Source organism: Nyctereutes procyonoides, unplaced genomic scaffold (assembly GCF_905146905.1).
Source record: "Nyctereutes procyonoides isolate TBG_1078 unplaced genomic scaffold, NYPRO_anot_genome, whole genome shotgun sequence".
Lineage (NCBI taxonomy): Eukaryota > Metazoa > Chordata > Mammalia > Carnivora > Canidae > Nyctereutes > Nyctereutes procyonoides.
In genome coordinates, this window is record NW_026575126.1 from 58,694,998 (window position 1) to 58,722,135 (window position 27,138).

A 27,138-nucleotide genomic window follows, 5' to 3' on the forward strand; every position below is an offset into this window, starting at 1 on the left:
GCTGCTCAGACGAGCACCGAGTGATCGATACCCCGGCAAGCCTGACTACCCGGGCGGAGGAGAGGGCCGGAGAGTTCCGACCGAACCGAACAAGTGATCGCCAGCCTCCGGGCAACTCGACACCGCCCGTACTCGAGACAGGTGAGTGTGAGCAGCTCCAGAGGGCGGACGGCTCTGGCTCTTCAGAAGCGGAGGGGAGAACTGCGCAGGCGCAGTGTTAAAGACGAAGCGGCCGGGGGGGGGGGGCGGGGGCGGGAAAGACGGCCTCGCGCGTGCGCCTAGGAAAGCCCCGGGGGCCGCTCTGTCAAGTAGCGTCTCTGGGGCGTGAGTGGGAAGGGAAAACAGAGTCGGCGCATGCGCCGTGACAACGCCGTTGTGCGGCTCTCCAGCTTTCCCGCGCTGCGGCGGGGGGGGGGGGGGGAAGGCGCGTAGACCCCGCGCGTGCGTGATGCTCACCTTTCGCCTGTCGTTTCTTTTTGCGCATGCGTGAGGCCTTCCGGGGGTGGGGGGGGATGTGCGCCTGCGCAGTTCCCGGGGCCAGGGGACGGTCCCCGTCGGTGCAACGCTAATGCGCCTGCGCGAGTTTTTATTTCCTCGGCAGGTATCTATCTCCCTGCGGTTGCTTTCGGGCCGAATCTACTTGGTCGTCGGCCTGGAGCGGGGCGGGCTGCACACCGGGGGTGGGCCGCGAGCAGTGGCGGCCCGGGAAGGGAAGGGGCGTGAGGCCTCGGGTGCCCCGCTGGTGTGGCGCACCTGGAGGGCAGGGATTTCTGGGTGGGTAGGTGTTAGCGCCGCGCGCAGGTGTCCCGCGGAGGTAGGTCTGTGTGCCCCGCAGCGCCGAGGTCGGGGAGGCAGCTGTGCGGCCGCGCCGACGCCGACCCCTTAGGAGGCCGCGGGAGGTACCCCGGCGCAGGTGTGTAGGCCGGCCAGGGGCCAGGTGTTCGCAGACCTCTCCGGAAAGCTTCCCAGAGCTCCCCGGGAAGCTCCTGGGGTCTTCCGCACGGCTTTCGCGGCTGGATGGTGCCGCAGTAAAATGGGAGAGATTTCAGAACCCGGTGGGCAGCCTGTCCCCAGGAAGCCGGATGGAGGCTGCTAGTCTGGAAGGCACCCGGGGAAGGCTGCTCGCTCGGGCGGTTGGGGTCAGCCCGAGGCCTGGGTGAGCCCTCCGGGCTGGGGTGGCGCTCTCTGACACCGCGCGCCCATCGCCCGCTGCGAGGCCTGCCGGGGTTCCCCGAGAAGCCACTTAGGGGACTACCCCGGGAGCTGGCTGCTGTAGGTTGGTTGGTTGGTTGGTTTTTAATATTCTATTTGTTTATTCATGAGAGACACAGAGGCAGAGAAGCAGGCTCCATGCAGGGAGCCCGACGCGGGACTCGATCCCGGGACTCCAGGATCACGCCCCGGGCCCAAGGCAGACGCTCAACCGCTGAGCCACCCGGGGATCCCTGCTGTAGGTTTTTAAAGATGATTTAAGAGAGAATTCTGGGATGTGACGGGTGACCTCAGGAGGCTTTATTTTGCAACCAGCGGAACCCACTCGGGCTGTCCGCCAACGGAAAACCGGCTTACTTAGGTGATGTGCTCCATGCAGATGGTGGATTTAGGAAGTGAGTGCAGGCTTCATAGAGCCTCTGCTCATCTCCTTTGTGTTTCATACAACCGACAAGAAGCCTTTTATAACATTCGCATTAGGCGGATTTACAAAGGTTAGTTCATACAACCTTTACGTGACCCCCATGCCAAGAGTATCGCTTCATGTATCAACAGGAAGGCTTTTTATAAGAAGCCAAGACACACTTGGCAGGATGAGCACTGGGTGTTATGCTATATGTTGGCAAATTGAACTCCAATAAAATATATATATATATATATGTATTAAAAAAAAGAAGAAGCCAAGACACAGCCCACCAAGAGAAGCTATTCTATGGGACCTGTACCTGACCTCCCGCTGAAAGCTGTTCCATGTTGGCGCTCAAAAGTCTGTTTACAAAGGCAGGACACAAAGACCACTCCAGCTGTTTCTGTACCTGACACCTGCACCCTCACTTCAAAAAAAAGTCTATAACCAACATGAGGTCTCTAGGCTAATACCTGTTGGAGTTTAGGAGACTGACTTTAACGTGATGATATAAGGCCCCTCGAGCTTTTTCATATGGCCTGTAATTAGGGTGAGCATACCTCTCAGTTGGCCTGGAATAACCCTAGTTTCTGACTTTTCCAGTCCTAAATTGTAAATACTTAGGCAATATTAAATAAATACTGAAATTTACATATATGCGAAAGAAAGCTACTAATAGCACTCCAGATGCTCAACTTGTGTAAAATGAAAATTCCTGCTTACAGAAGTGAAAGTTCCAAGCAATGAAAAACAGCATTGGAGGGACACCTGAGTGGCTCAGTGGTTGAGTGTCTGCCTTTGGCTCAGGTCATGATCCTGGGGTCCTGAGATCGAGTCCCGCATCAGGCTCCCCGCACAGAGCCTGCTTCTCCCTCTGCCTGTGTCTCTGCCTTTCGGTGTCTCTCATGAATAAATAAATAAAAATCTTTTTAAAAAGAAAACATTGGAGAAAATCGTGAGAATAAAAGATTTTACAAGAGAAAAATGTATGCCAAGCCAAAAAAAAGGCCTATATTTAACATCCTGGTTTGTCAGAAATATTCTATAGTTAACCCTCCTATATCTGACCACCAGAAGACTGTTTGGACAACCTCTCCTTACGCCCTTTTGTTTTTTTGTGGAACTCTAGGAGGCCAAATTGAAGACCAATCTGCAATACCACTCTGAAATACTGTTTCACAGTCTATTCTTGACCCCCTCCCCTGGAAGACTGTTTAGTGTAACCTTTTGTAGAAAGCAATTCAGTGAGGAATTCTGGGAAGCCAGTCAATAAAGCCAGGCCACAGGCTGCTCAGGGTGATGCCTTTCTCTGGAAAACTAATATAATTATCAAGCAGCTTTATTTGTCAGACTGATACATGGGGGATGTCAGGCCGATTTGTAAAGCCAGGACTTGAGGCCGTTTAGGTGGGTTTCATGTAGCCTATACCTGACATTCAGTGGAGGGCTGGTTGTGTGCTGGCCGCTGCGTGTAGCCCACGTGAGGCCACCTGCTCAAGAAGATAGTTTCCTACAGTCAGCAAGAGGGTGTTTGACCCAGCTGGCAAAGGCCCTTTGTCCCGTAAGGCCGCTTCCCATGGTAACAGGAGCTAACGGGAAGGTTAATTAGTAGAACATAGCCTGGTTCCTGGTGCTCCGAAGACACCACAGGAGATAGGTTGGTTTGTGAAACTAAGACAAAGCCTGGGTTTCACCTGACCCCCAGACACGGGCCCAAAGTATAAGGAAGCCTGTGTTTGAAACCGTTCGTGAGTCTACTTTGGAAGGCTGACGTAGTAGGATGTGGCTCCTCCACCAATGGCTGCTTGATACGGCAACTCTTTAGAAGGCTAAATAATGAGAAGTTCTGAGAAGCCGTAAGATTAGAATTACTGTAAGATTACTCAGATAATGACCAGCATGCCACCTTCTCATGCAAAGTTGGTTCTGCTGCCAACGTAAGGCCCTCTGGGAGGCTAGTAGTTTGTTGTTTTTTTTTTTTTTGTTTGTTTTTTTCCTAAGATTTTATTTTTGAGTCATCTCTGCATCCAACGTGAGGCTCAGACTCATAGCCACAAGGTCAGGAGTCCCACGCTCCACCGACTGAGCCAGCCAGGCGCCCCATGGAGGCTCGTATTTTAAGGTCAATCATGAGGCCCCTTGGGAGGCCATGCTGGAGGCTCATACAGAGTCAATCCGAAAAAAAATCATTTAGAAAACAACCTCAGAGCTATCCTGAAGCATCTCCACCTCTGGAAAACTCTGTCACATAGTGTCACCATAAGTATCTCCAAAGACCTCCTTAAGGCTATTCACTGAGGAACTCTGGATTAGAAATTAGTTCCTAAAGCTGTGTTATGTGGCTAAGAGGAGACCGTTTTGTGCAGCCTACCTGAGGCTCTCTCCGAGAAGGCTATCTGACATGGCCATCTGTAGGAAGCCCTCTCCAAGGCCAGTTTGCAGAGTAGCCCATAGGTTCCCTGGGGAGGCTGGTTTATGGAGACCAAACGAGACCGCCTTGGGAATCCAGTTTGCAGAGCAGCACACCAGGCCACCTGGAGAGGCTCGCTCTGTAAGGCCTTTGTGGGCTCTGTGAAGGGCTGTTTTAGAAGGTCACCCTGAGAGGTCACTTTACAAAGTCTGTAATCTGCATCCCAGGGAATCAGTTTATATAGCCCATTTAAAATCCTCTGGGAAGCCAATTTTTAAGGCCACTAAGAGACCAGTTTAGAAAGCTGGTATGTAAGGCCCCAGTGGAAGCCATTTTTATAGTAAGGCAAATAAGTGGTCTTCTGGGAAATTTTTTTTTAATAGACATTTGAGAGAAGGCAAGATATGAGGTCTTTTGAATACTCGAGATTTCTCAAGGTTGCTTCCTAAGACACGTGGGTGGCTCCCAGGAGGTGATGAGCCGTGAAGCCACCAGGGAGGCCAGTTGATGGGCACCCATGCAGTTTTGGGGTGGGTAGCAAATAAGGCCGTGCTGGAAGGTGGGACTGTGCAGCTCTCCCAAGAAGGCTGTTTGACCAACACAAAGACATTTACAAATCCAGGAGGCTAGAGATAGAAATCATCCTGGCAGGTGATGGCCAGGCCCCTCGAGGCTCTCTGTCCCATCATTCATGGGGCCAGTGGGGAAAGATACCCCTTGCGCGCCAAGGCCCGAGCTAGGAGATACAGGTCCAAAAACGGATTCAGCCCTCACCCCGAAAGCTGAAGAGTGTTCTGGTAAACGCTGCCACGTTCTATGCTGCTTAGTCTCCGAAATCTTAACTGTTCATATCTGTAAAACCACACATCATGAGATAAGGAGGAATAAACACATCATGAGATTAGGAGGTGACGGACATAAAACACGGAGCATTGACACGGCACATAGTAAAGTCACCTCATTTGTCCCTGGACAAAATAAGATAGGGTTGTAGGGGAAATGATCACATACTTTCCTATCCACCTTACGCTGTGAGGTACAAATCAAATGAGAGGAAGAGGCAAGGTGGGGGAGCCATGGAATAGATGGAGTGAGAAGAGCTCTACATTATTGCTACAACTTTAGGACAGGCCCCAGAAGAGGTACTTCAGAAATAATGACACACAAGAAAGATGGGTCCTCTCCTGTCGTGAAGTGATGGGATTTTCTCATCTGTTAAGTGACAGTAATCCCTCCATTACAGAGTCTTCTTGAGGGTTGAGCACCCCAATTCCCAGCTTTGTCACAGGCTGGCTGGAGATGGCATGGCACCATTCCTTTACCTATATAAGATCATGGAAGTGGGGGCCAGACGGCCCGAGTTTTACATCTCTGCATCGCCTCTTCCTAGCCGAGTGCCTTGGGCAAGTCATTTAACTTCTCTGCCGTAGCTCCCTTATCTGTCAAGTGGAGATAAGGATACTTTCTTAGGGTTTCTGTAAGAATTAAAAAGTGCGGGATCCCTGGGTGGCTCAGCGGTTTGGCGCCTGCCTTTGGCCCAGGGCGCGATCCTGGAGACCCGGGATCGAATCCCACGTCGGGCTCCCGGTGCATGGAGCCTGCTTCTGCCTCTGCCTCTCTCTCTTTCTCTCTCTGTGACTAACATAAATAAATAAAAATTAAAAAAAAATAATTAAAAAGTGCCTGGAGCACACCTGCCTTACAGTAACTAGTCTGTAAGTATGTTCTTGGCTTCACGGGGTCGGGGTCGTTGTGAGGTTTCGTGAGGTAATCATGTAATACTCCCATTATTCTGTCTGTTGTTCCTCGTGAGCTGGGGAGGAATGAGCTGAAGTGGAGCCGAGAGGTAGGGAAGGGGCTGTCCAGCCTACCTTTAGGGACCACACCTCTAGCATTCATTCATGTGTCTTCACTTCACTACCTGCTGCTGACTTCCTCATACACGGTGCTAAAGGAAGCCATGTATTTCCTCTCGCTCTGTTGTGTGGGTAACAGATGAGTGCCAGGGTGTCAGGGAAGTCTGGATAGGGGAGTTTATTAGTTATCTACTGCAGCATAACATCACCATGAAGTTAGTGGCTTAAAACAACACATTTATTATCTTAGTTTCTTTGGGTCAAGAGTCTGGGTGTGGCTTCGAGGGGCCGTCTGTGTCACGATCTCACAAGGCTCCAGTTAGGGTGTCAGGACAGAGTTCTTATGATGCGAAGGCCCAATTAGACAAGGATCTAAACCCCTGTGGTGGTTGGAACAGTTCAGTTCCTGGGGGCTGTTGGGCCAAGGGCCTCCGTTCCTGGCTCGCTGCTGGCCCTGAGCCGCCGCCATCTGTTTGCCACGTGGACATGTCCAGCATGGCCGCTTGCTTCATCAGTGCACGCCAGCCAGGAAGGCAGTAGGGAGAGTCTGCTCGCCCTGGAAGTTACAATCTCATGTAACCTGATCGAGGGGCATCCCATCACCTTTGCCATCTTAGGCCAAAAAACAAAACCAAAACATAAAAAATGACTACACATATCAAACTTGGACATCTGTTGGTTAGAAGAAAATCATAATGGTTTTCTATTGCTGCTCTGACAAATTACCACAGCCTTGGTGGCTTGCGGTTCTCTAGGTTAGAAGGTCAACACAGGACTGACTGGGCTAAAATCAAGGTCTTGGCAGGACAGCACTCCCTTCTGGAAGCTCCAGGGGAGAATCCCATTTCCTTGCCTCGTCCAGCTTCTAGAGGTTTCCACATTCCTTGGTGTGTGACCCCCTCCCTCCATCTTCAAAGCCGGCAACACAGCATCTCTCTGATCCTTCTGCAATCACCTCTCCCTCTGACTCTGACTTTAGACAGGAAAGATTCTTTCAAGGACTGCTATATTAAATTGGTGGGCCCACCCACATGATCCCGGACAATCTTCCCATGCCAAGGTCCTTATTCCTAATGGCATCTGCAATGACCATTATTCTGTGTACTCACTCAGTTATAGGTCCTGTCAGCACCCAGGAGGAGGGAATTGGATAAGGGTGTTAATAACAACAGGAGGCAGGGACCACTGGGGATTGCGGCTCTCCCCCTCGCAGGGCGTGATGCACCTGATACGGCTTCATCATAGGCACGTCTCCATTTGCCTTCACCATCCACCAGGGGATATTGGGTGTCGATGACTTATGTGGGCGTACTAGGGTCCTCTCACTTAACCAAAGACGCCAACCCTGGCTGACATAAGGAAGAAGACACTAATCAGAAGGCCACTGAGGCCGCAGAATGAATGGAACCTGGAAGGGTGCCCTTGGGAGAGAACAAGAAGGAAAATGGCCCTGGAACCTAGGAGTCAGGGGCGCTCACCGTGAGGCCTTAGCAAGGACACCCTGGTCTGGAAGCAGCCAGTGGGAGACAATGAAGAGATCAGCTGTCTCCAGTCCAGTTGATCTGCCTAAAGTTGACATTCAGGGGAGGCCATTCAATGGCCCAGCTTTGCACACGTACTCACCACTTGGCAGCACCCCTCCTGACCAACCTCAGTGGGCAAGATGAAACTCCTCAAGAGGAAACGGAGGTGTGTTAAAGAGAAAAGGATTTTGAGCCACAAAACTCAGAAATACCCTCTGCGGTCTGCGCATCCATTTCTTCAACAATAGGAGTGTCTGCGTCAGAGCCAGCCACCTGCTCTAACATACATCGACCATTTAGCGCAAAACGATACAAGTTATTTTTGGCTCCTGAGCCTGTTCCAGCAGGGGTGTATTTTGCCTGGTTAGGTGGCTTCCATGGCTCTGTCATCCCCTACGGCCCCCAAATCCTTCACTTCCCACCAGTGTGTAGGGAAAGCTTAGAGAATCTTATAGGAGGTGTGCAGGGGCCAGGCCTGGAAGTGGCTCCATTGCTGACGTTGGTCACACCTAATTGCAAGGAAGACTTGGAAATGTAGTCTTGTGTGCCCAGGAAGAAGATGAAATGGATTTCGGTGAGCTTGAAGGAAGCATTTGTTTTTGTAAATAAAGTTTTATTGGAACGCAGCCACGCCTGTTCGTTTACATACCATACACGCTACAGTTGCAGAGCAGTACCAGCAGTGACTACCGCCTGCCAGGCCTGAAATGTGGATTCTCTGGCCCTCCACGGGAGAAGTCCTTGACCCCTAGCATAGCACAGCCTCCGCAAAAAGCACGATGGTCCCTATTTCTTGGCATCAAATGAGATAGGGCATATAACAACTGCTGGTATACCTAGCACGTAGTAGCACAGGTGAATCATCAGTTGTGAGCAATTATGAACCTGTGAGAACCTAATCACATATTAGCTCTTCTGCATTAGGACTTGCCTGCCATCCATATATATTCCCACCAAAAGCACCAGCTATGCTATTTTTCCTTTCTTTGTAGGTTTTATGTATTTCCAGGTTTCTTCCTGTGAAGTCAAGATCTCATTCCTTCAGTAGCCTTAATTGAGTGCCTATTATGAGCTGGGCTCTAGGGAAATATAGAGAAATAAGACCTGTTCTTGCCCTGGAGAAGCTCACCAGCTAGCATTGGAGAGACGGACATGTAGGCCAGTATTCATAGTACATTGGGACAAGAGCTGTTAAGATAAGTCAAGAGCTGTCCGAACACACAATACTGTCAGAGTCCTGGCAGGCTTCCCAAAGGGCATCATATAGAGTGGGCCTTAAAGGTTGGGTAGGAGTTTGCCAGAGAGGCAGAGTGTTGGAGGCATTCCAGACAAGGACAGTACATGTTCCTCTCTGAACACTTATCCAGTGCCCACGGCAAGTCTGATACTGTGCCCCAATGTCGTGGTGACTCCAGACAGACGAGGGCCCTGCCTGCAGTTTGTACCTGGCAGAGAAGGCCACTGTAGAATCATGACACATGAGATGCTGTCACAAAGGACACGTAATGGGAAGCCATGGGAGCCCGGAAGGGAGGAAGTCTGTGTGGTCTGTCTTTTTGGAAAATAACTTTATATATTTTTTATTTTTTTATCATTTTATTAAAATTATTTTTTTCATCATGATAAGTGCACACTTTAATCCCCATCACCTATTTCACCTATCCCTCCCTGCACTCCCCTCTGGTAACCATCAGTTTGTTCTCTATAGTTAAGAGTCTGTTTCTTGGTTTCTTTCTCTCCTTTGTTTGTTTGCTTTGTTTATTAAATACCACATATGAGTGAGGTCATACAGTATTTGTCTTTCTCTGACTGACATATTTCACTTAGCAATGTATTCTCTAGCTCCATCCATGTCATCGCAAATGACAAGATTTCATTTTTTATGGTTGAATAACATTCCATCACATACATGCACGTGCGCACATGCACACGTATGTGCACACACACACTATATCTTCTTTATCCACTCATCAGTTGATGGACACGTGAGCTGCTTCCACAGTTCACCTATTGTAAATAATGCTGCAGTAAACAAGGGGGTGCATGTATCCCTTTGATTTAGCATTTTTGTGTTTTGGGGGGTCGATACTCAGTAGTGGGATTGCTGGGTTGTAGAATAGTTCTATTTTTAATTTTGAGGAACCTCCAAACTCCTTTCCAGGGTGGCTGCACCAGTTTGCCTTCCCACCAAGATGGGAATGAAAGAGGGTTCCCCTTTCTCCGCATCCTCACCAACACCTGTTATGTCTTATGTTGTTGACTTTAGCCATTCTGACAGGTGTGCGGTGAAATCTCATTATAGTTTTGATTTGTATTTCCCTGATGATGAGTGATGTTGAACATCCTTTTCACATGTCTGTTGGTCATCCATATGTCTTCTTTGGAGAAATATATCTGTTCGTGTCTTCTGTGCATTTTTTAATTGGCTTGTTTGTTTTGTGAGTGTTGAGTTGTGTTGGTTCTTTATATATTTTGGATACTAACTAACCCTTTATCAGTTACATCATTTGCAAATAGCTTCTCTCATTCAGTAGATTGCCTTTTAAGTATCTATTTTTTAATGCTCGGTGGTTGACATTTTGGCCAGTGAATGTCATCATAGAACCAGCTCCCCCTCCCCATCCCCTGCCCCAGTTTGATTTTATGAAAATCTACAAATGTGTATATTTAGGTGTGCAAGATGATTTGTTGCTCTAACTGTTCTTTCTTCTCCCACCACCTTCATCTGACTAGACTGGTAGAGGGCCCCATGGCTGAAGACACCCAAGAGCCCCTGGCAGGAGCTGGTGCCCTCCGGGAGGCCCTCCGGGCGCTCCTGCCCCCCACTAAAGAGGAGCTGGCCCTGGAACTTGGGGAGAACGTGGAGCGCAGCGTGGTGCAGCTGCTGCAGGAGGCCGCCGAGCTCTTCTGCGGGGGCTGCCGGAGTGAGTGCCTGCAGGCCAGCGAGGCCATCCTGGACTACTCCTGGGAGAGACTCAACACCGGGCCATGGCGGGACGTGCACAAGGACTGGCGCCGCGTCTATGCCTTTGGCTGCCTCCTGAAGGCTGTGTGTCTGTGCGAGGAGCCCGGGGACACCACCGCAGTGGCTGCGGCCCTGAAAGTCTGTGACATGGGCCTGCTGATGGGTGCGGCCATCCTTGGGGACATCCTCATTAAAGTCGCTGCCATTCTCCAGGCGCACCTCCGCTCAGGAAAGAGGCCTGGCCCAGCCCAGGAGCCACCCAGCATGAAGGTATCTGGGTGAGATCACCACTCACCACACCTCAGGTGCCCCTCCCCCCCCAACCCCATTTTTTCTAGAAGGAAGGAGTCAGCTGTCCCCAGGGGTGAGCCTTCATGGCATGCTTACCTCTGGCTGAAAATAACATCTCTGTCGATTTAGAAATGGAAAGGCTTGGTCTGTTTTCTCAATTCTTCCCCCCACTTTCTACAAAAGCGGTGCCCCTTTCAGGAGAGAGGGCGGGTGGAAGCCCTGTGGCCAAGAGCAGCAGCTCGAGGTGCTCGTGCAGGCCAGAGCTGCAGGCAGCCTGTTGTGGTCAGCTGGCTGAAGCGTCACCCGTGTCTCAGGCTGCCTGGCTCTCTGTGCTGCTGAGTTGGGGCGAGCTACTTCCTGCAGCTGCCTTCTGGCACCGTGGCTGATCGGTCCCGGCCTTGAGGTCCTGGCGTAGGTGGCTCCTGATGTCTGGGGCCGACGAAGAATAGCCTGCAGAGCCGAGGGTGGGTGCAGACAGGGCCTCGGGTACCACGCGTGCAGCCCTCACCTATGAACCCCTGGGTGTATCTCTTCCCCGGGAGGAAATAGGGCTGTTACACAGGCATGTGGGGAAATGTTCAACCTCCTCTGTGGTTAAACAAAAAAAAAAAAAAAAAAAAGGCGAGAACAGAGGTAGCCATTTTTGGCTATGAGGTCAGCAGACGAGGTTTTCCTTACCACCCGGTGCTGCCGAGGATGCCAGGGGGACCGCCGGCATAGTGTATTGGTTGACCTTTCAGGAGCAGCGTGGACATGCAGATCCAGGGGCAAGTGCCTGTGTCCTCAGACCCAGGGGCTCCCTTCCCCTTGCCACATCTGTCCCAAGGGAACATGGAGGTGGCCCCGTACCCAAGACAGAGCTCGTGGTGTCAGTGGCCTTGAGGTGCGTGTGTAGCTAATGGGGGGGTAGCTCATGCTCTGGACTCGGTCTGCCTGGCTTCATGTTCCCAGAAGCTCCCCAGTGTCTAGGCCCCTCTGTGCCTTCTCCATCCCCACCCCCCATTCCCAAGCCTGTAAGGGGGGTTTACTTAGCGACTCTGGAGCACCAGCAGTGGCCCAGATGTGCCAGGCGCTGAGGGTACAACACAGAAGGGCTCCTCCTGGAGCCTCAGTTCTAGGAGGCTGTAGAGGAACGTCATCTCCCTGTGGTGAGAAAGGTGAGGGAGGTGGCTTTGCTCACATAGGGTGGGCAGGGAGGGCCTCTTTGATGAGGGCAGGTGTGAAAACCAAAGCAGGGGAATACCAAGGCCGAGAACAGGCAAGTGCGAGGCCTTGTTTCTGGCCCGCGGGGGCAGAGGAAGCAGACACCCACCCCCGCCAATGATCCTGGGTACTCTACATGGGAGGTCCCGTCTCCCAAAAGCATAACAGATGAGGAAACTGAGGCCCGAGAGAGTGACTTGCTCATGTCACTCAGCTGGGAGGAGGGTGAGCATGTTCTGGTGCAGCCACTCACACGACCTGGCCGGGACCGCACAGAGTCTTGACCTGTGGCTCAGCTGCTTGACCTGTGCATTCCCGCTGGGGCGTCAGCAGCCACACGCGTCACAGGCACTCACAGTCCTGGGAAAGGGTCCTCTTACAGCAAGTGGCATTTGGGGTGGTGACTTTTCCCCTCTTGCGGAGTTTCAGCAAAAGCCGTCTGTTCTTTTTATAATGGAACACGTCAGATGAACTAGTAAAGGAAGAAACCTGGATGTCGCCGGGGAGGACTCGGAGAAGGCAGCGCAGGGACAGTGCTAACAAGTGGTAACTGCCACGATCAATGACAGATTAGGTCAGCCTCCTGTGGACGCAGATGCCCAGCCCAACGCCTCCAATGTTAACTTTTCTGCACTCTTTACCATTGTGTTTTGATTTAAACAGAAAGCAAGGTACGACCCTGTTTTGGTTCCAGACATGACGTCAGAGAGAACGGTCCCCCGGCTTCACTGTCCATCCCTCGAGCATTTCAGGAAGTACTTTTTGGTTCCTGGGAGGCCTGTGATCTTGGAAGGCGTGGCGGACCAGTGGCCGTGCATGAAGAGGTGGAGGTGGGTGGCTCTGAGTATGGGAGTTCCCTCTGCCTATTCCAGCCCCCGCCTCCACCCCCACACCCCCAGCCCCAAGACTCTCCAATTCTGCCTCCCTGCATCCCAAGGAAATGCAGCCTCGAGCTCACTTCCCGACTGGTCCCAGCGGGAACTGCCAAGGGTTAACCAGGGATTGCAGGTGCAGTGCCCCAAGCTTGTGCCAGGGGTTGTAGGATCCGCACCTTCCACGGCTCACTTGCTCTAAACAGGTGTGCTCACCTGGCACTGTGGCATTGGGTTGGTTAATGCCATTTTTTGGGATTTGAGGGGTTTCATGTACTCGCCCAGGGGCCCTGAGGTCAAGAGCAGAAGTGAGAACCCAAGACACGTCCTATCCCCTCTCGGCGGGGCTCCTGGGCTTGCTCCCTCTTCACCTCTGCTCCTGGTTCCCCCTCAGATGCATGGTGATGAGAGCAGGTCAGGCCGCTGGACAGGGGCCATAATGCCACAGCTGAGGAGATGAGATGAGCAGGGGCCTCTGAGACGGTTGATCAGGTCCCCTGTCTCTGGTGGGGTGTGGAGGGAGTGCTTCCCGCTGAGGCCATGTGAAGAGTTCTGGCTGCCGGGGCCAGTGCCCCATAAACGTTCGTTATGTGATTTACTGCAGACCAGCGCCAGGGTAGGCACCTGCCATGCTTTCTCTTTCTCTGATTCCCCGTCCTAAGAGACAGGTACTGTCATCACCCTCTTTTACAAATGGGGTAAACAATAACTTCCCAAAGGTCCCTGGGCAGGGCCAGAGCCAGGCCGCCCGAGTTCAGAACCCAGGCACTTCAGCACCCCTGCCGTGCTGTCTGCCGTTTTGCTCAAAGAAGGTCTCTCAGCTCCGAGACAGGGTGAGCAGTGAGAACTGCGGGGCCATTGGCCAGCAGGGAGATAGAACCTCCCAGCAAGAACCTTGGCAGATGGCCTCCCTGGGTCTCTCTGCAAAGCCACGTGGCACCGGTGGGCACATCACCCCACATGTCCATGCCCAGTGCCGTGGCCAGCAGAGTGGGGGTCATAGCAGCCCTTCCCTGTGGGGTTGTGTGGGGATGAGAGGAGGCCAGTGTGAAGCACATGTGGCGGGTGCCCGGCAGGTCGCAGCAAAAGCGACCATGCTGACCATCCATTTCCGTCTCATAGTTTGGAGTATATCCAAGAAATCGCCGGCTGCCGGACAGTGCCGGTGGAAGTTGGCTCCAGGTACACAGACGAGGAGTGGTCCCAGACGCTCATGACGGTCAACGAGTTCATCAGCAGACACATCAGGAGTGAGGTACGTGGTCGTGCCTCCCCTCCTGCAGTGCTCGCGGTGGGGAGCACACAGGACCCTGGGGCGCTGCAGGGGTCAGAGGGCTCAGTGGAGGCCCAGGGCGAGAAAGGCCAGCCACGCAGCAGACAGAACACTGGCTCATTTCAGGTCCTTCTATTTATTATTTTTTTGGTAGAATTCAGTGGGGTTTTTTAATGTCTTTATAAGACACTGTAGTGCCGCCAGCCCCACTATCTAATCCCAGAACATTCTCCTCAGTCCCGAGGCCATGAGCAGTCGCTTGCCCCTCTTGCACTGCCCCCATGTCTGCAGACACCTGCTAATCGCTGTTTCTGGACAATTCTGGTGTATACACGGAATTGGATGATACGTGGCCTTCTGTGTCTGGCCGCCTCCGGCACCATGCCCTCAGGGTTCGTCCACGCCGTCACACATGTCAGGACTCGGTTCCCTGCTGCGGCTGGGGAACATCCCCTTGGGTGGGCTCAGCACACTTTGTTCATGCGGCAGCTGACGGCCGTTCGGGTGGCGCGCACTGGCTGCCATGAAGAGCGCCGCTGGGAACGCTCCTGTTCCACTTTTTGTGTGGACGTGTGTTTTCATTTCTCTCAGGCGTATACTAGATGTGGAATCACTGGGTCACACGGTGACTCTGCGTTTAACTGTTTTTGAGGAATCACCAGACTGTTTTCGAAAGCAGCTGTGCTGTGTTATCATTTGAGATTCTTTTTTTTTTTTTTTAAGATTTTATGAGCACTGGGTGTTACATTATATGTTGGCGAATTGAATGTAAATTCAAAAAAAAAACACTAAAAAGTAAAGAGAAAGAGAGCACGAGCAGGGGAGAGGAGCAGAGGGAGAGGAAGAAGCAGACTCCCTGTTGAGCAGGGAGCCCCATGTGGGGCTCGATCCCAGGACCCTGGGACCATGACCTGAGCTGAAGGCAGATGCTTAACTGACTGAGCCACCCACCCAGGCACCCCTTATCATTTCAGATTCTTAACAGTAAGAGCAGGGGGTGGCTTCCCTTTCCTGAGGTCCTGGAGGCAGAGAATGTAGCCTTTCTGCCCTGGAGTTCCCAAACCATTCCTCTGGGCTCAGAAGGGAAGCCCGCACGTGGCGCACAGACCCTTTAAGGGGAGGGGTGTCCACCCAGCATCCGCGGTCCTGGCCACCCTTCCTGGCCCAGAGAGCAGAGTCCTTCCCGAGGTTGGGGAATTTCGAATCAGTGGTCTGCGACTCTTCCACACACTCCCCACGTTGGAGGCAGCCCCAGGCCCAGCCTCTAGAGAGTTCTGATCCGGTTTCATCGTGGGTCTGCTGCAGTCGAAGGGTCCGGATGGTGACCCTGCTGGCTGACAGTTTCTCCCCTTGGCCTTCTCCGCATTGTAACTGCAAGCTCCTGAGGGACCCCCCCACACACACCCCCACCATTACTCTGCCTGCCCCCATCATTTCCACTCCTAAGTGTCCGGCCTCCTCTGCCAGGGCCCAGGGTGGTTCTCTGGGCTGCGGCCTCCTCTGGCAGTGCTCACAGACATCTGCCATTATTGTGTCTCCTGCCCTCCACACCCACTCCTGCTCACTCCGCCATCACCTTGGGGCCTGGAGAAGGGAGCCGTGCCCCAGAGCACACCTGCTGCAGCGGCCTCACTCCATCTCCCTCTGCTGGAAAGAAGCCTAGTGCCTGGAGCAGAGGCCAGAAGCAGAGGTGCAGTTTGTCAAGTAGGCAGGAAGGCAGGCTTTGGATTCAGGTACAAAAGTGTTAACTCCAGAGATGCCTGGTGGCTCGGTGGTTGAGCGTCTGCCTTTGGCTCAGGACATGATCCCAGGGTCCTGGGATCGAGCCCCACATCGGGTTCCCTGCATGAAGCCTGCTTCTCTCTCTGTGTGTCTCTCATGAATAAATAAAATCTTAAAAAAAAAAAAAAAAGAGCGTTGACCCCAGCACTGTGTCATTGGCTGTGTGGCCTGGGCTGGTCATCTAACCTCTCAACGCCCAGTGCCCTGACTGTGGGTGAGTCAGGGTTAGTTGGGATTACTTAGAGGTTACTAATGCCTTCCTCAGAGGGTCGTGGCGAGAGTAAAACACAAAGCTCTAAGCGCAGCGTGGTTAGTGCCCCATTAACCTGACTTAGTGTCTTTGGGCCAGAACATCCGTGACAGCAGAGATCACACAGATCCGGCCCTGCCCACCGGGTCTGGCATGTTGTGACTTCCATGGTTATCAGCAAGAGAAGGGAATGAGGGAGAGGGCCGGCAGCACAGAGTCTCAAGGGATCCTGGGGAGGAGCCTCAGAGCCCGTGGGAGCCAGGCTGTGGCTGGGGGCGTGGCGGCCAGCCCCCCGGGGGCTCTACCCACACCGACCCTTCCAGAGCCCACACGCACCTCCCAAGAAGCCCAGTTAGTGAAGCTGGATCTTGTCATCCATCTGATGCATGTTCACAAAGTGACCATCTCCCAGGAGTACAGGCTAGGCCGTAGGCAGTGGGCACTCACGGTTTTGCTGGGAAGACAGTATGTGCTGAATTTTGGGAAAAGAAGCTGGCTGAAGCTATTAGAATTTGAACTGTACACACTCCGTGACTCAGTTGTTCTACTTTTGGGGGACTAGAATATTAGGCTGTTTGTGGGAACACTGGCAAAATAACCTGACTGTCCGCCAGCGGGGGAGCGGGGCAGTTGAATTAATGGGGGTCCTGGCTATAAAACACGAATCCATCAAAAAGATGAAAGATGACGCAGATCTGTGTGTGCTCACCTGAGGAGACATTCGTGAGGTTGTCGTTAAATGAAACAAAAGACTTCAAAGTAACACACATAAGATGATTCCATTTTTATTGAAAAAAGAAATCCTCGTGTGCGTGCAGCCTCTTCATTTCCAGGGGGAGCCTGAGCCCGGGGCAGTCCCTACAGAGGCGGCCCCAGCCCCCGAGTCTCCCCAGCCCCACCCCCACCCGAGACGGGTCACAGAGGGGACCAAGCGAACCCACTGGAGGGCTGTGGCCGTGGCTGCCTGCGGCTGGGGCGCGCCCGGCTCTGAGAGCCCCTGAGCAGTAGTCCCGGGGCGTGTCCCTCCACGACTAACCAGGCTTCTCTGTCACTTCTGGTTTCCCTTCTGCGGATTAGCCCAAGGACGTCGGGTACCTTGCGCAGCACCAGCTCTTTGACCAGGTGAGTCTGAGACCGCGCCCCGTCCTTGACCCGCCCACCCTCTCCCGCCCTCTGGGCTCAGAGCCCAGGGAGGGAGGCAGGAGAGGCTGGCAGCCTCGTTGGCCACCCCCGGGTGTGGTGCACGTGTCCTCCGCTCCAGCGGGGCAGCAGGAGAACAGATGCAGCTGCCAGGTGGCCAGCGACAGACCAGGCGTGCCAACCCCAGGGCCCGAGCCTGGGGTGGGGGTATGAGGAAGCCATGACTTGGACGGAGGTGGCCCCTGTGAAGGGCGTGGGGAGCCAGAAGTCTGAGCAGGTGTGGTCAGAGCTGAGGAATGGGTCCCGGGGAGCCACGCGAGGGTGGCAGGCTCTGCCCCGACCCGGCAAGAGCAGGCTGCTGCCTCCCCTGCCCTGGAGTTCTCTGGGGGTCCCGGCACTGCCCTCACCCCATTTCAGTCGCCCACCTGTGAGGCTGTCTCCCCAGGGCTGGGCCTGGGGCGCCTGGCAGGCCCAGGTTCCATTCCCCCGGGTGCCCAGCCCCGGTGGGCCAGATTGAAGACCCTCAGGACAGGCTGGCTGGAGAGCGGAAGTTCAGGGGGCTCCAAGCGGGGTGGAGAGGCAGAGCGGGGTCCAGGGGGCCAGAGGCGCCTCTCGCACCGAGGCCCGGGCACTGGCCTAGTCCACCTGCCTGGGAGGGTGCATTCAGGAGAGCAGAGCGAGAAGGGGGAGGGGTCTGGGGCCCACCTGGGTGAGCCTGGAAGGCCAGACCAAGGGCTCGGATTTAGCTGCAGGGCAGCAGGGAACCTGGGAGGTTCTGAGCAGGAGGGTCCCGGGAAGAGGAGGTGTCCCAGGAGATCCCTCAGGGGAGCCTGGGAGAGCATCCAGGAGCCAGAAGTCCTGCATCAGCTCCTTCTCCCTCACCTGTCAGCCCTAAGAAGGGGGCACCCCAGCGTGGCCTCCCAGTGCCCCGGGAGCTGATGGAAATGCAGGATCACTCTCAGCCCCCACCCCGGTAGCAGCGCGGGTCACCCAGGGCCCTGAGCACCCGGGGGGCTGAGGTGTGCTCACTCACGACACGGTCATGGGACCCCAGGGGCTGGCTGGCGGGAAGTGAGAAAGTCAGGACGCGCCATCACGTACACAGGGACCTTTGCTCTGGTGGGGACAGAAGGAAGTACCCCCAGAAGATGGGCAGTGCTTGCGGGCGGCAAGGCGTGTGGGGTCTCTCCTCTCTGCTGTTCGCAGAGCAAGGTACACTCATCATAATGAGAAGAAACAGACTTTGTAAACGCAGACCCAACGAGGGAACAAAGTGAAGAACCATTGCCTTCTGCATTTTCAGAGCTGCCTGGTTAGGCGGAGACAACCTGAGGGCTTATCCCAAGGAGATCGTCGAACAGTCTGGCCTTCTGCCCACCCCCTCCCCGTCCCCCTCACTTCACTCTGTCTGTGGATCGCGGGCTGCAACACCCCCACCCCTGGGCCTGGGCTGCCTCGCGGGCCCCTCTGCACCATGTTCTGGGCCCGGTGGGGGTGGGGGGTGGGGGGCAGGATAAGGAAGAGTTGTCCTACCCCTACCCCAGAGCTGGTGAGGGGCATGTCCAGGAGAACAGAGGCAGTGCGTGGAGGGGGCTGCTCGGGGAGGAGGGCTTGCGAGCCCAGGGCAGGGAAGGCGTCTCCAGGAGGCGACGGAGAGGGCCTGAAAGGCGAGCGGTCTCCAGCCGTGGAGCGGATAGTTTGCCCATTTTTTTATTGGGTTGTTTATCTCCTTCTGAGTGTCACGAGTTCTCCGTGTACGTTCTGGGTCTAAGCTAGTTGTCACTGTAAGCGCCGTATTTGATGCGGGTCTAAACAGAGCCAAGAGGGGGCCGAGAGGGGGCCGTGCCAGCTAGGGGAGCAGTGGGGCTGGGCCCAGAGCCTGGTGGGGAGGGATGCAGCAGGTGGGGCTGAAGAGGCAGGACACGTGCTGGGCAGCTGGGAGGGTTGGGGTGTTTCTCAGGTGGCCGAGGCCCCATCCTGGAGGGGAAGGGAAGGTGGGCAGCTGTGGACGTGAGGGGACCTCCAGGAGGCTGCTGCCAGAATCGGCGGGGAGCTGATGCCCATGGAAGCTGACAGGCTCCAGACAGGTGTCAGCAGCCGGCACACCTGGATGCAGGTGGCTAGGCGAGTTGAGGGAAAAGTAGCTGTCAGGGAACACTCTAGATTTGAGACTGAGCGCCCGCTCAGGGGAGCCGGGGGATCCAAGAGGGACTCTGCTGGTGCCTGGGCCAGGCCAGACACCACGGTGGGGCTCAGCAGGGCAGCACGTGGCCAGGGCCAGGACGGGGCTCATACCCCAAAGGGGGAAGATCTGGGGGGATGGGGCACGATTGTGCCAGGTCTGCCCCGGGGCGGGGGGCCTACTCTCTCTGCCTGTCCTGGCAGGGGACCCTGCACACCAGAACTAAAGGGGCCGGAGCCAGGCCGGGCTGGGCCTCTGGGATTAGGGCTTGGAGATCCTGCCTCCTGCCCTCTCTGAAGGAAAGGGGGAGTCTATGGGAGCAGGCCCCTACTGTGCCATCCCACGTGCGTGGCCAGCCTGCCCCCTGACCTCAGTCACACCCCCCAGGGGTCCCCCGAAGCCTCCATGTCCTAGAGCAGCCATTTTCGACTTGACTAGAACAAGAGGAAGCTGTCTTAGAAGTGGAAGGCCAAGTGCCCCATTGTTTTTAAGACGAACCAAGCCCTTGAAGACATTTTGCCTTTGGACGGCCACCTGGGTCTTCACCTCAGCTCCCCAGAGGGGTGCTCTCACCTCTGCTGCCCAGACCACCACCTGGCAGGCCCTGCACTGCCTTCTTGCCTCCACCAAGCTCAATGGCTCAAAACCTCTTACTGCCTTTCCTTCCAGGGCCCCCCATCATGGAAGATTTTGGCCACCACACTAGGCTTCCCTTTAATTATCAGTCATGTCCAGGAAGCATTCCTTCTCTTGGGGGGGGGGGGGGGCTGAGTCCTTGGCCAGTGGCTCTGATTACACCATTTGATCAACCAGTCCCATTTCAGAGATCCTGATGTCATCAGGGACCAGTCAGCTTCTGAGCATTCCATGGTGAGGTGAGGCGAGGGGGTCAGATGCAGTCCCAGCTAGAAGCAGGTGTGCAGTGTCACTGAGCCTGGTGGTGGTGGAGAAGCAGGAGGTTCCCAGAGGCCTTTGGGACCTGCCACCCCCACCCCCCCACACTGGCCAACAGGACAGGGGACCCCCAGATTGGGAACTTGTAGGTTACCCCCAGAGCAGTGGACATAGCAGCATTTCTGTATGTCTGCACAGGCTGTTTGAGACAGAAGAGCCTGAGGCCCCTGCCATTCTAGGGATCGATCAGTGGCTTCTCAGCATCCTGAACTCAGAGCCACTATTATTGAAAGAGTGGCCAGGGTCGCCGCCCAGGCAGAGCAGGGAAATGTCACTCTCAAAATACCTGAGGAAAGTAGCAGAGGGGTCCCCGCCTTGGCACCCATTAGGGACCAGACTTGGGTTTCTGTGGCATTTCCCCAAGCCTCTGAGCCACCTGCCCCAGCAGCAGGCAGTCTTGGAGGTCTGGGGCTGCACGGGGCTGTGGCGGCCTGGCCTCCGCGGGAGCGAGCCGACATCCGCCGGTGAGGAAAGCGCTCCCTGGCTAGCCTTCAGGAGGCCACGGGCCGGGGTGTCCAGACCCCAATCAGCCCTGGGCAGGGGCACTGGGGACCACTCTGCTGGGTGCAGCACCTTGTGCCGGGTGCAGCCCCAGCCGGGGAGGACGCAGGGCTAGAAGAAAACTCTAGGGGGGGCCACTGCTTGCTGTTCCAAAGCACCTCTTGTCAGCCGGCCGGGGCCAGTGGCCGGGGCGGGGGAGCCGGCAGCCCCTTCCTTGTATCTAATTCATTTCTACGCACCATCTGGCTTTTGCCCTTTGATTATTTGTGTTGCTTACTTACGTACCAGGATCCTTATTATTTTTGTTATTTTGTACGAGCACATTAACCCTCACGGACCACAGTTCAAGTTTCTCCCTTTACTGGTCTTTGTATTAATGAACGTATTTAAAATGTGTGCGCAGTGGCTGCTTTCTCGTTAGTCAATTTTGGAAAATCTTCCTTCCCAGAGATTTGATAGCCAATTCCATTTTCTTTCTGGTTTTTCTTTTCATTTGGTTTTCAAAAACATTGCACTCTTCGGAACATCGCGAGCTGGTGTTTTTAAGTGCAGAACAGTACTATCAGGTTTTTCGAAAAGAAAACAAAAATAAAATGCATAGGCAGAGAAACAAGTCTGGAAAGAAAATTATATGTAACTCTTAACTAATAATTATTTATTTCTTTTTTTTTAACATTGTATTTATTTATGTGTAAGAGAGAGAGCTTACATTAGGGGAGGAGCAGAGGGAGAGGGACAAAGAGACACTGCTGAGCACAGAGCCCAACACAGGGCCCGATCTCACGACCCTGAGATCATGACGTAAATCAAGAGTCAGACGCTCAACCGACTGAGCACCCAGGCGCCCCTGTATATTTATTTTTTCAATTGGTTTGTAAATTCCCCTACAGTAAAATGCAGATGCAGTCGTGGTGTTACCCAAAAAGGCAGTGTGTTTGGCCCTCCTGGGAGATGGCCTGTTGAGTGCTGGCTGGTGTGTCCCCCCAGCCCTGGCTCAGCCTCCACGTGTGCTTGGACACCCACAGATCCCGGAGCTGAGGCAGGACATCAGCATCCCTGACTACTGCTGCCTGGGCGACGGGGCGGAGGAAGAGATCACCATTAATGCCTGGTTTGGCCCCCAAGGCACTGTGTCCCCCCTTCATCAGGACCCTCAGCAGAACTTCCTGGTCCAGGTGGGAGATGCTCCAGAACATCAGCCTTTGCCTCCTCCTGCCCAGCCCCGTGAGGCCTGGCCACGTTATCCGTGTTTAAATTCCAGAGAGGGATGTGGGCAAAAATGAAAACACAGGGATGGTACCTGGCCCCTGTGGGGCCCTCCTTCTGGCTGGGGCTGCTTCCGGATGTGGTTCTGGGACCAGGAGCCCCTGGGATCCTGGCCGTGTCCCTAGGGCAGAGCAGGGCCGGGCGCCATCTCAGGGCTGAGCGGGCATCCCCACGCCGCCTGCCTTCGCCTCAACCAGGTCAGCATCCCCGTTCCAGAGTCTCTCCCCAGATAGGGCACGGCTTCTCGGCCACCGGATGGTGTGTCCTGAGACCCAGAGAATTTAACAGACGGGAACATTCTTCCAGCCCAGAGGCTCTAGAGAGAGGCTGTGAGCTGGGCCCAGGAGCCACTGCTTGGCGTCAACGCCAGCCCTGGCACCTGTCAGCTCGGTGACCGTGGGCCACCCGGCCAGCCTCTCTGGTTACTGATCCGTGATGTATGTGGAGGCTGAACCTAGTCCCAACCTAGAATGTGCGCAGCAGGGATGGGGCAGTCTGGGCGCGGGGAACAGCATGTGGGAAGGCAAGGAGAGGCGTGGGCGGATGGTGGGTCCCGGGACCTGCCCTCGGCAGGAGGAGGCAGCAGAGTGACGAGTCCCCGTCCCCCAGGTGATGGGCAGGAAGTACATCCGCCTGTACTCCCCGCAGGAGTCCGAGGCTTTATATCCACACGAGACGCACCTTCTTCATAACACGAGCCAGGTGGGTACATGGGACCCTGCGTGACGCTGCACATTCACCCCCTCCCGCCAGCATGCCCCGCCCCTCCCTGGGTCTCGGGAGGGTGGGCAGGAGACAGCTCCTGTTTTCCTCAGGTTGACGTGGAGAATCCTGACCTGGACAAGTTCCCCAGGTTTGCCGAGGCCCCGTCCCTGTCCTGCATCCTGTCTCCCGGGGAGATTCTGTTTATCCCGCTTCAGTACTGGCATTACGTGCGGGCTCTGGACTTGAGTTTCTCGGTCAGCTTCTGGTGGTCATAGCCACAGTGCAAGGATGACACGCCAGCAGCAGCTGTGGCTTCACGCATCCCCAGCTCCGCAGCTGGCCTGTCGCCAGGTCCCAGCATTGAGACCAGCCCAACCTGGCCTGTGCCGAAGCCTGTGCTGGAGACCAAGCTGGGCGGACACGGGCGGGGGGCCCCGCAAGGTGCACGCTTCAGGCCAGGGGCCGGCAGCAGAGCCAGGTGGGCAAGCCCCCAGAAGGACGCTGCAGGCCGACACCCCATGGAGACCATGGCACCGAGGCCTGAAGAGCTGCGGTCACAGGCAGCAGCATGTGCAGTGACAGAGCTGGGATCTGGGCTTGGCTCCCTGGACTCCAACCCAGCCCCTGGGCTTACTTGCCGTGACGGTTGGGACAGGCACCTCATCGGGTCATGGTGTGGAATACGGGGCAGCTGGAGCGCCCACCAGAACGTTCGAGAGGTGGTGCGTGGACCGCCCCCGCAGGTCCGTGAACGTAGCTGTCTGATGTTAAGAATTCTTACAACTGCTACCGACTGGTCTGTCCTGACTGGGTCTGACAGGACACCCCAACACGCAGACTCTGGTGAGATGGTGTTGGGCAAGGGAAGGGTCCTGTGGGCTCGCTCAGCCCAGCCCAGCCAACGGCGGGAAGTCCAGGGAGGTTTAGTTATCATACACCCACGGCCTGACGCTTTCCAAGTGTGCGCCCTCCCAGTAGCCAGTTCCCGAATCATGAAACCACCATCAGCAGCACCCAGGAACCCCCGTCGTGCCCCTCAGTCTCACTGGTCCCCCTCTTGCAGATAGCCTTGCCCCCAGGGGAGCAGATGGCCCTGCAGTCAGCGCCAGGGCCCACAGGCTCGCTCCAGAGCTCCAGGAGCCAATGAGGTGCAGTTCCCGCAGCTGGGGCCTGGCCACTCAGGCGGACGGGCCTGGCTGACACGCGGACCCTGGGTAACCGAGTGGGGTGGGAGGCACCGGTGGGCAGCTGGAAATCTTAGCTGCTCGTTTGAGCTTTATCACTTGGGGCTCCCGGGTTTGGAGCAGGCAGATGGGGGCAGGGCGGGGGGCGGGTGGAGCCTGTAGGACGGCTGGAACTCACACGGGGTGAGGGCTCCGAGGGCACAGGCCAAGGCCGAGGCCGGCTATTCGGGAAGTGGAGGGAGGGCTCTCTGTGGAGACCGCTGGTTCCCCCACCTGGCATCATTAATAGTTCTCTGCCAAATTTTTCAGATGAAGAACGTACACCAAATATTGATGCCGCTGAAGGCAGTGGGTCATAAAATAGAAAATAGTGTCCGGCACACCGGCCATCAGGAAAGGCGGCCACCTGGCTCTGCAGAAGCCCTTAAGTCAGGGGCCTGCCTGCACCACAGCCCTCCCCACCCGAGGGTGACTGTGGGGCTCCGGTCTCCCAACTGCCAGGCCCCACGTCTGCTCCGAGCCACCGTTCTCATCTGTAACATCATGCTTCTGAGGTTAGGGACCAGGTGACACGGGCATTAAAACACGATACAGAGGCCTGGCCGTCTCCAACAAATGTCCCTTGTAAAGTGGCAAAAGACAAAATCTTTAGGTGCCCTCTGGACAGGGGTCCAAGGCTGCCAGCTACAGCAGCTGCCGAGGGCTGGCCTCAGCCCTGTGGAGGGTAGGCTCAAGGCCACTCAAAGGAAGAGTGCCCGCCAGCTCTTCACAGAGCCAAGGAGGGGCGAGCACAAGGCCAGCTCAGCCCCCCACTCCCCACCCGAGCTGCAGAGGCCTGCTCAGGGTCTGCCCCGACAGGCACATGTGGCCTTGAGCAGATGTGGCCCTGCCCTGGCAGGTCACACGGTCTCCTAGGGTCTGGAGAGGAGGGTGGCAGTGAATTCATGCAGATGGTGGTGAGGGCTGTGAAGGGACAGGGACAGATGTGACTAACCACAGACGGCATCTGAGTAAGCCAGAAGGACCAGGAGGCCAGCACTGCCCACAAACAGGTGCAGCAGCCCTGGGGCAGGAAGGCCTTGGCCCTGGGGAGAGGAAGGAACCGGAACAGCCGGAGCAAAGGGGCCTGGACTGAGCCAGGGGTGGGAGGAGCGGGGGACAAGCAAGGGTGCTGAGCCAAGGAGACAGCCTGTAAGACGGGCCGGAGGGGAAGCCTGGAAAGGGAACAGCCACGAGTGTCACCTGTCCTGTCAGTTCCTGGAGTGACCGTGTCAGCAGGGGGAGCAGGGGGTGAAGACAGGCTGCACAGGGAGGCCAACAATGGCCTGATCCCAAAAGCCTGGGGCACCAGACAAGGTCTTCAGAATTGTGAAGGTTTGGTTGGGCGGGGTCAAGGAGTCCTCCAGAAGTTCACGTTGGGATCCATGCAGGGGAGATGCAAGCCTTGGGTGGGGAGGGGCCAGGGGCCAGTGCTCAGAGCTTGTGGAGTCATAGGACTCAACCGGACCTGCATGGTATGACCCTGCCCCTCCTTGACAGCCACACCACCAGGCCAGGCAGGCAGGAAGCAGGCTGTGGGGAACCCCCCCGCCCCCTGGCCCTCCCAAAACCCCAGTTCCAAGGTACCATCTTTTCTCAACTGGTTTCCCTGCCTTCCCATCATCCCTGCAGGCTGCCAAGAAAGCCCTTCTCTGGTTGCCTGCCTGACACTACTGACCTCCCCATGCAGTCGGGGGGTACCCATGGGGTTCTATCAGTGGGCTGCTGTTTGCCTCCTGAGGGCAGCGCGGGGATCCCAGGCTGGCTCCCAGAAGCTCCAGTTGGCAGCAGTCTCACTGTCCGGAAGCTGGGCAATGAGACCCACCTGAGGCTGGGAAGGTGAGCCTCCCATCAGCAGGTGTCATTTGTCCACCGTGTCCTGTATGCTAGACGCCCCTGTGCACTGCGCTTGTGGAACGGACCGGGGCAGAGCATCCCTGCCTGCATGGGTGGAGGCCACACTGTCCATTTGGTGCCAAGTTGATTCTCCACCTGCCTGATAAGAGCATGTCCAGTTATCTTTGGGAGATAACTCTGTGGCTCAGAGGCAAGCCCTGATTTGCTAGTGCCAACTGGCCCATCCTGTCCCCGCCTCCGTAAGTATCCAGAGTGGAGCTATGACCATGAGGTGTCTGCTGGGGCACTAGTGTGCGAGGCCTGGAAGTATGGCTAGCAGGAAGAAAGTGGCTGGATTTTTCTGGGAGACCATCTAGTAGGCCCCACGCACAAGGCCAGCTCATGAAAATACAGCAGAGGCAGCAAAGTGGATGCTCGGTGACATCACGGGACCCACCGGGTCAAGCTTCTCCGGAAGGATGCCTTCTGGCCAAGTCCTTCCCTGTTTTAGCCAGTCTGGTTAGGCTTTCGGTCATGACTAAAGGGGATATTCAGGGTGGAAGAGACGGAGACAGGAACCAGAAGGCAAGTGTGATGAGCAGGGAAGTGTGGGTAAATGGGGACCGAGGGCTGGAAGCGGGACAAGATCCAAAGAGCAGCCAGACACAGACAATGGTGGGAAACAAGAAGGGAAAGTTCCTGAGCAGAGGGCACAGTGTGTGCAGGGGCTCCGAGGCCAGGAACAGAGGGCCCTTCCGAACTGAGGGAAATGCCACGTGGGAACAGCGGGCACAGCCCGGCCTCCTGGATCCCGGGTCTACACCTGAGCCCCTGGGCAGCAGGAGCCACACCACGCTGACGTGTCAGGGGCAGGTCGCCTTGGTGGGAGAACCTGGAGCGGGGGGGCCGGCTGCCCCAGGAGCAGACCTAGCAGAGGCGGAGGGGGCAGGGGCATAGGATTCGGAAGCTGGTTTGACGCAGGACAGAGGGAGGAAGCTGCAGCTAGGACAGCAGATGGCAAGGCAGCCCGTCGCCATGCAGGGGTGGAGGGCCCCAGGAGGAGAGTGCCCTCCAGCCCAGCCTGCCAGCCTCCTGCCCGCTCAGGCAAGCTGCCTCTTGGGCCACAGGAGGCTCCAGACTGCAGGGAGCTGGGGACAGCTGGGCTGGCCTGCGCTGAAGGGTCAAGTGACCCAAGCCAGGGGGTTCTCAGTTATCAGGGAGCCCAGGAGAGGACGGGCTACCACGTGAAGCCTCCCAGGGCGGTGCACGACCACAGACCAAGGAAGCA

General features: G+C 55.7%; 1 protein-coding gene across 3 annotated transcripts; it reads left to right on the forward strand.

The window, feature by feature from the left end:
* KDM8 (lysine demethylase 8) lies at positions 1-27,051 on the forward strand. Of its 3 annotated transcripts, none has more exons than XM_055339790.1 (8): positions 1-141; positions 10,141-10,642; positions 12,530-12,696; positions 13,861-13,993; positions 17,121-17,165; positions 21,846-21,995; positions 22,735-22,788; positions 22,902-27,051. In XM_055339790.1, exons 2-8 carry the CDS (start codon positions 10,157-10,159, stop codon positions 23,064-23,066), a joined length of 1,200 nt encoding a protein of 399 aa, XP_055195765.1. In that variant the 5' UTR covers positions 1-141; positions 10,141-10,156; the 3' UTR covers positions 23,067-27,051. The 3 variants fall into 3 exon arrangements, with proteins under 3 accessions (XP_055195765.1, XP_055195763.1, XP_055195764.1); XM_055339788.1 differs by having other exon boundaries at positions 3-141; positions 22,696-22,788; XM_055339789.1 differs by lacking the exon at positions 1-141 and adding an exon at positions 531-601 and having other exon boundaries at positions 22,696-22,788.
* The last annotated feature ends 87 nt before the right edge of the window (positions 27,052-27,138 follow it).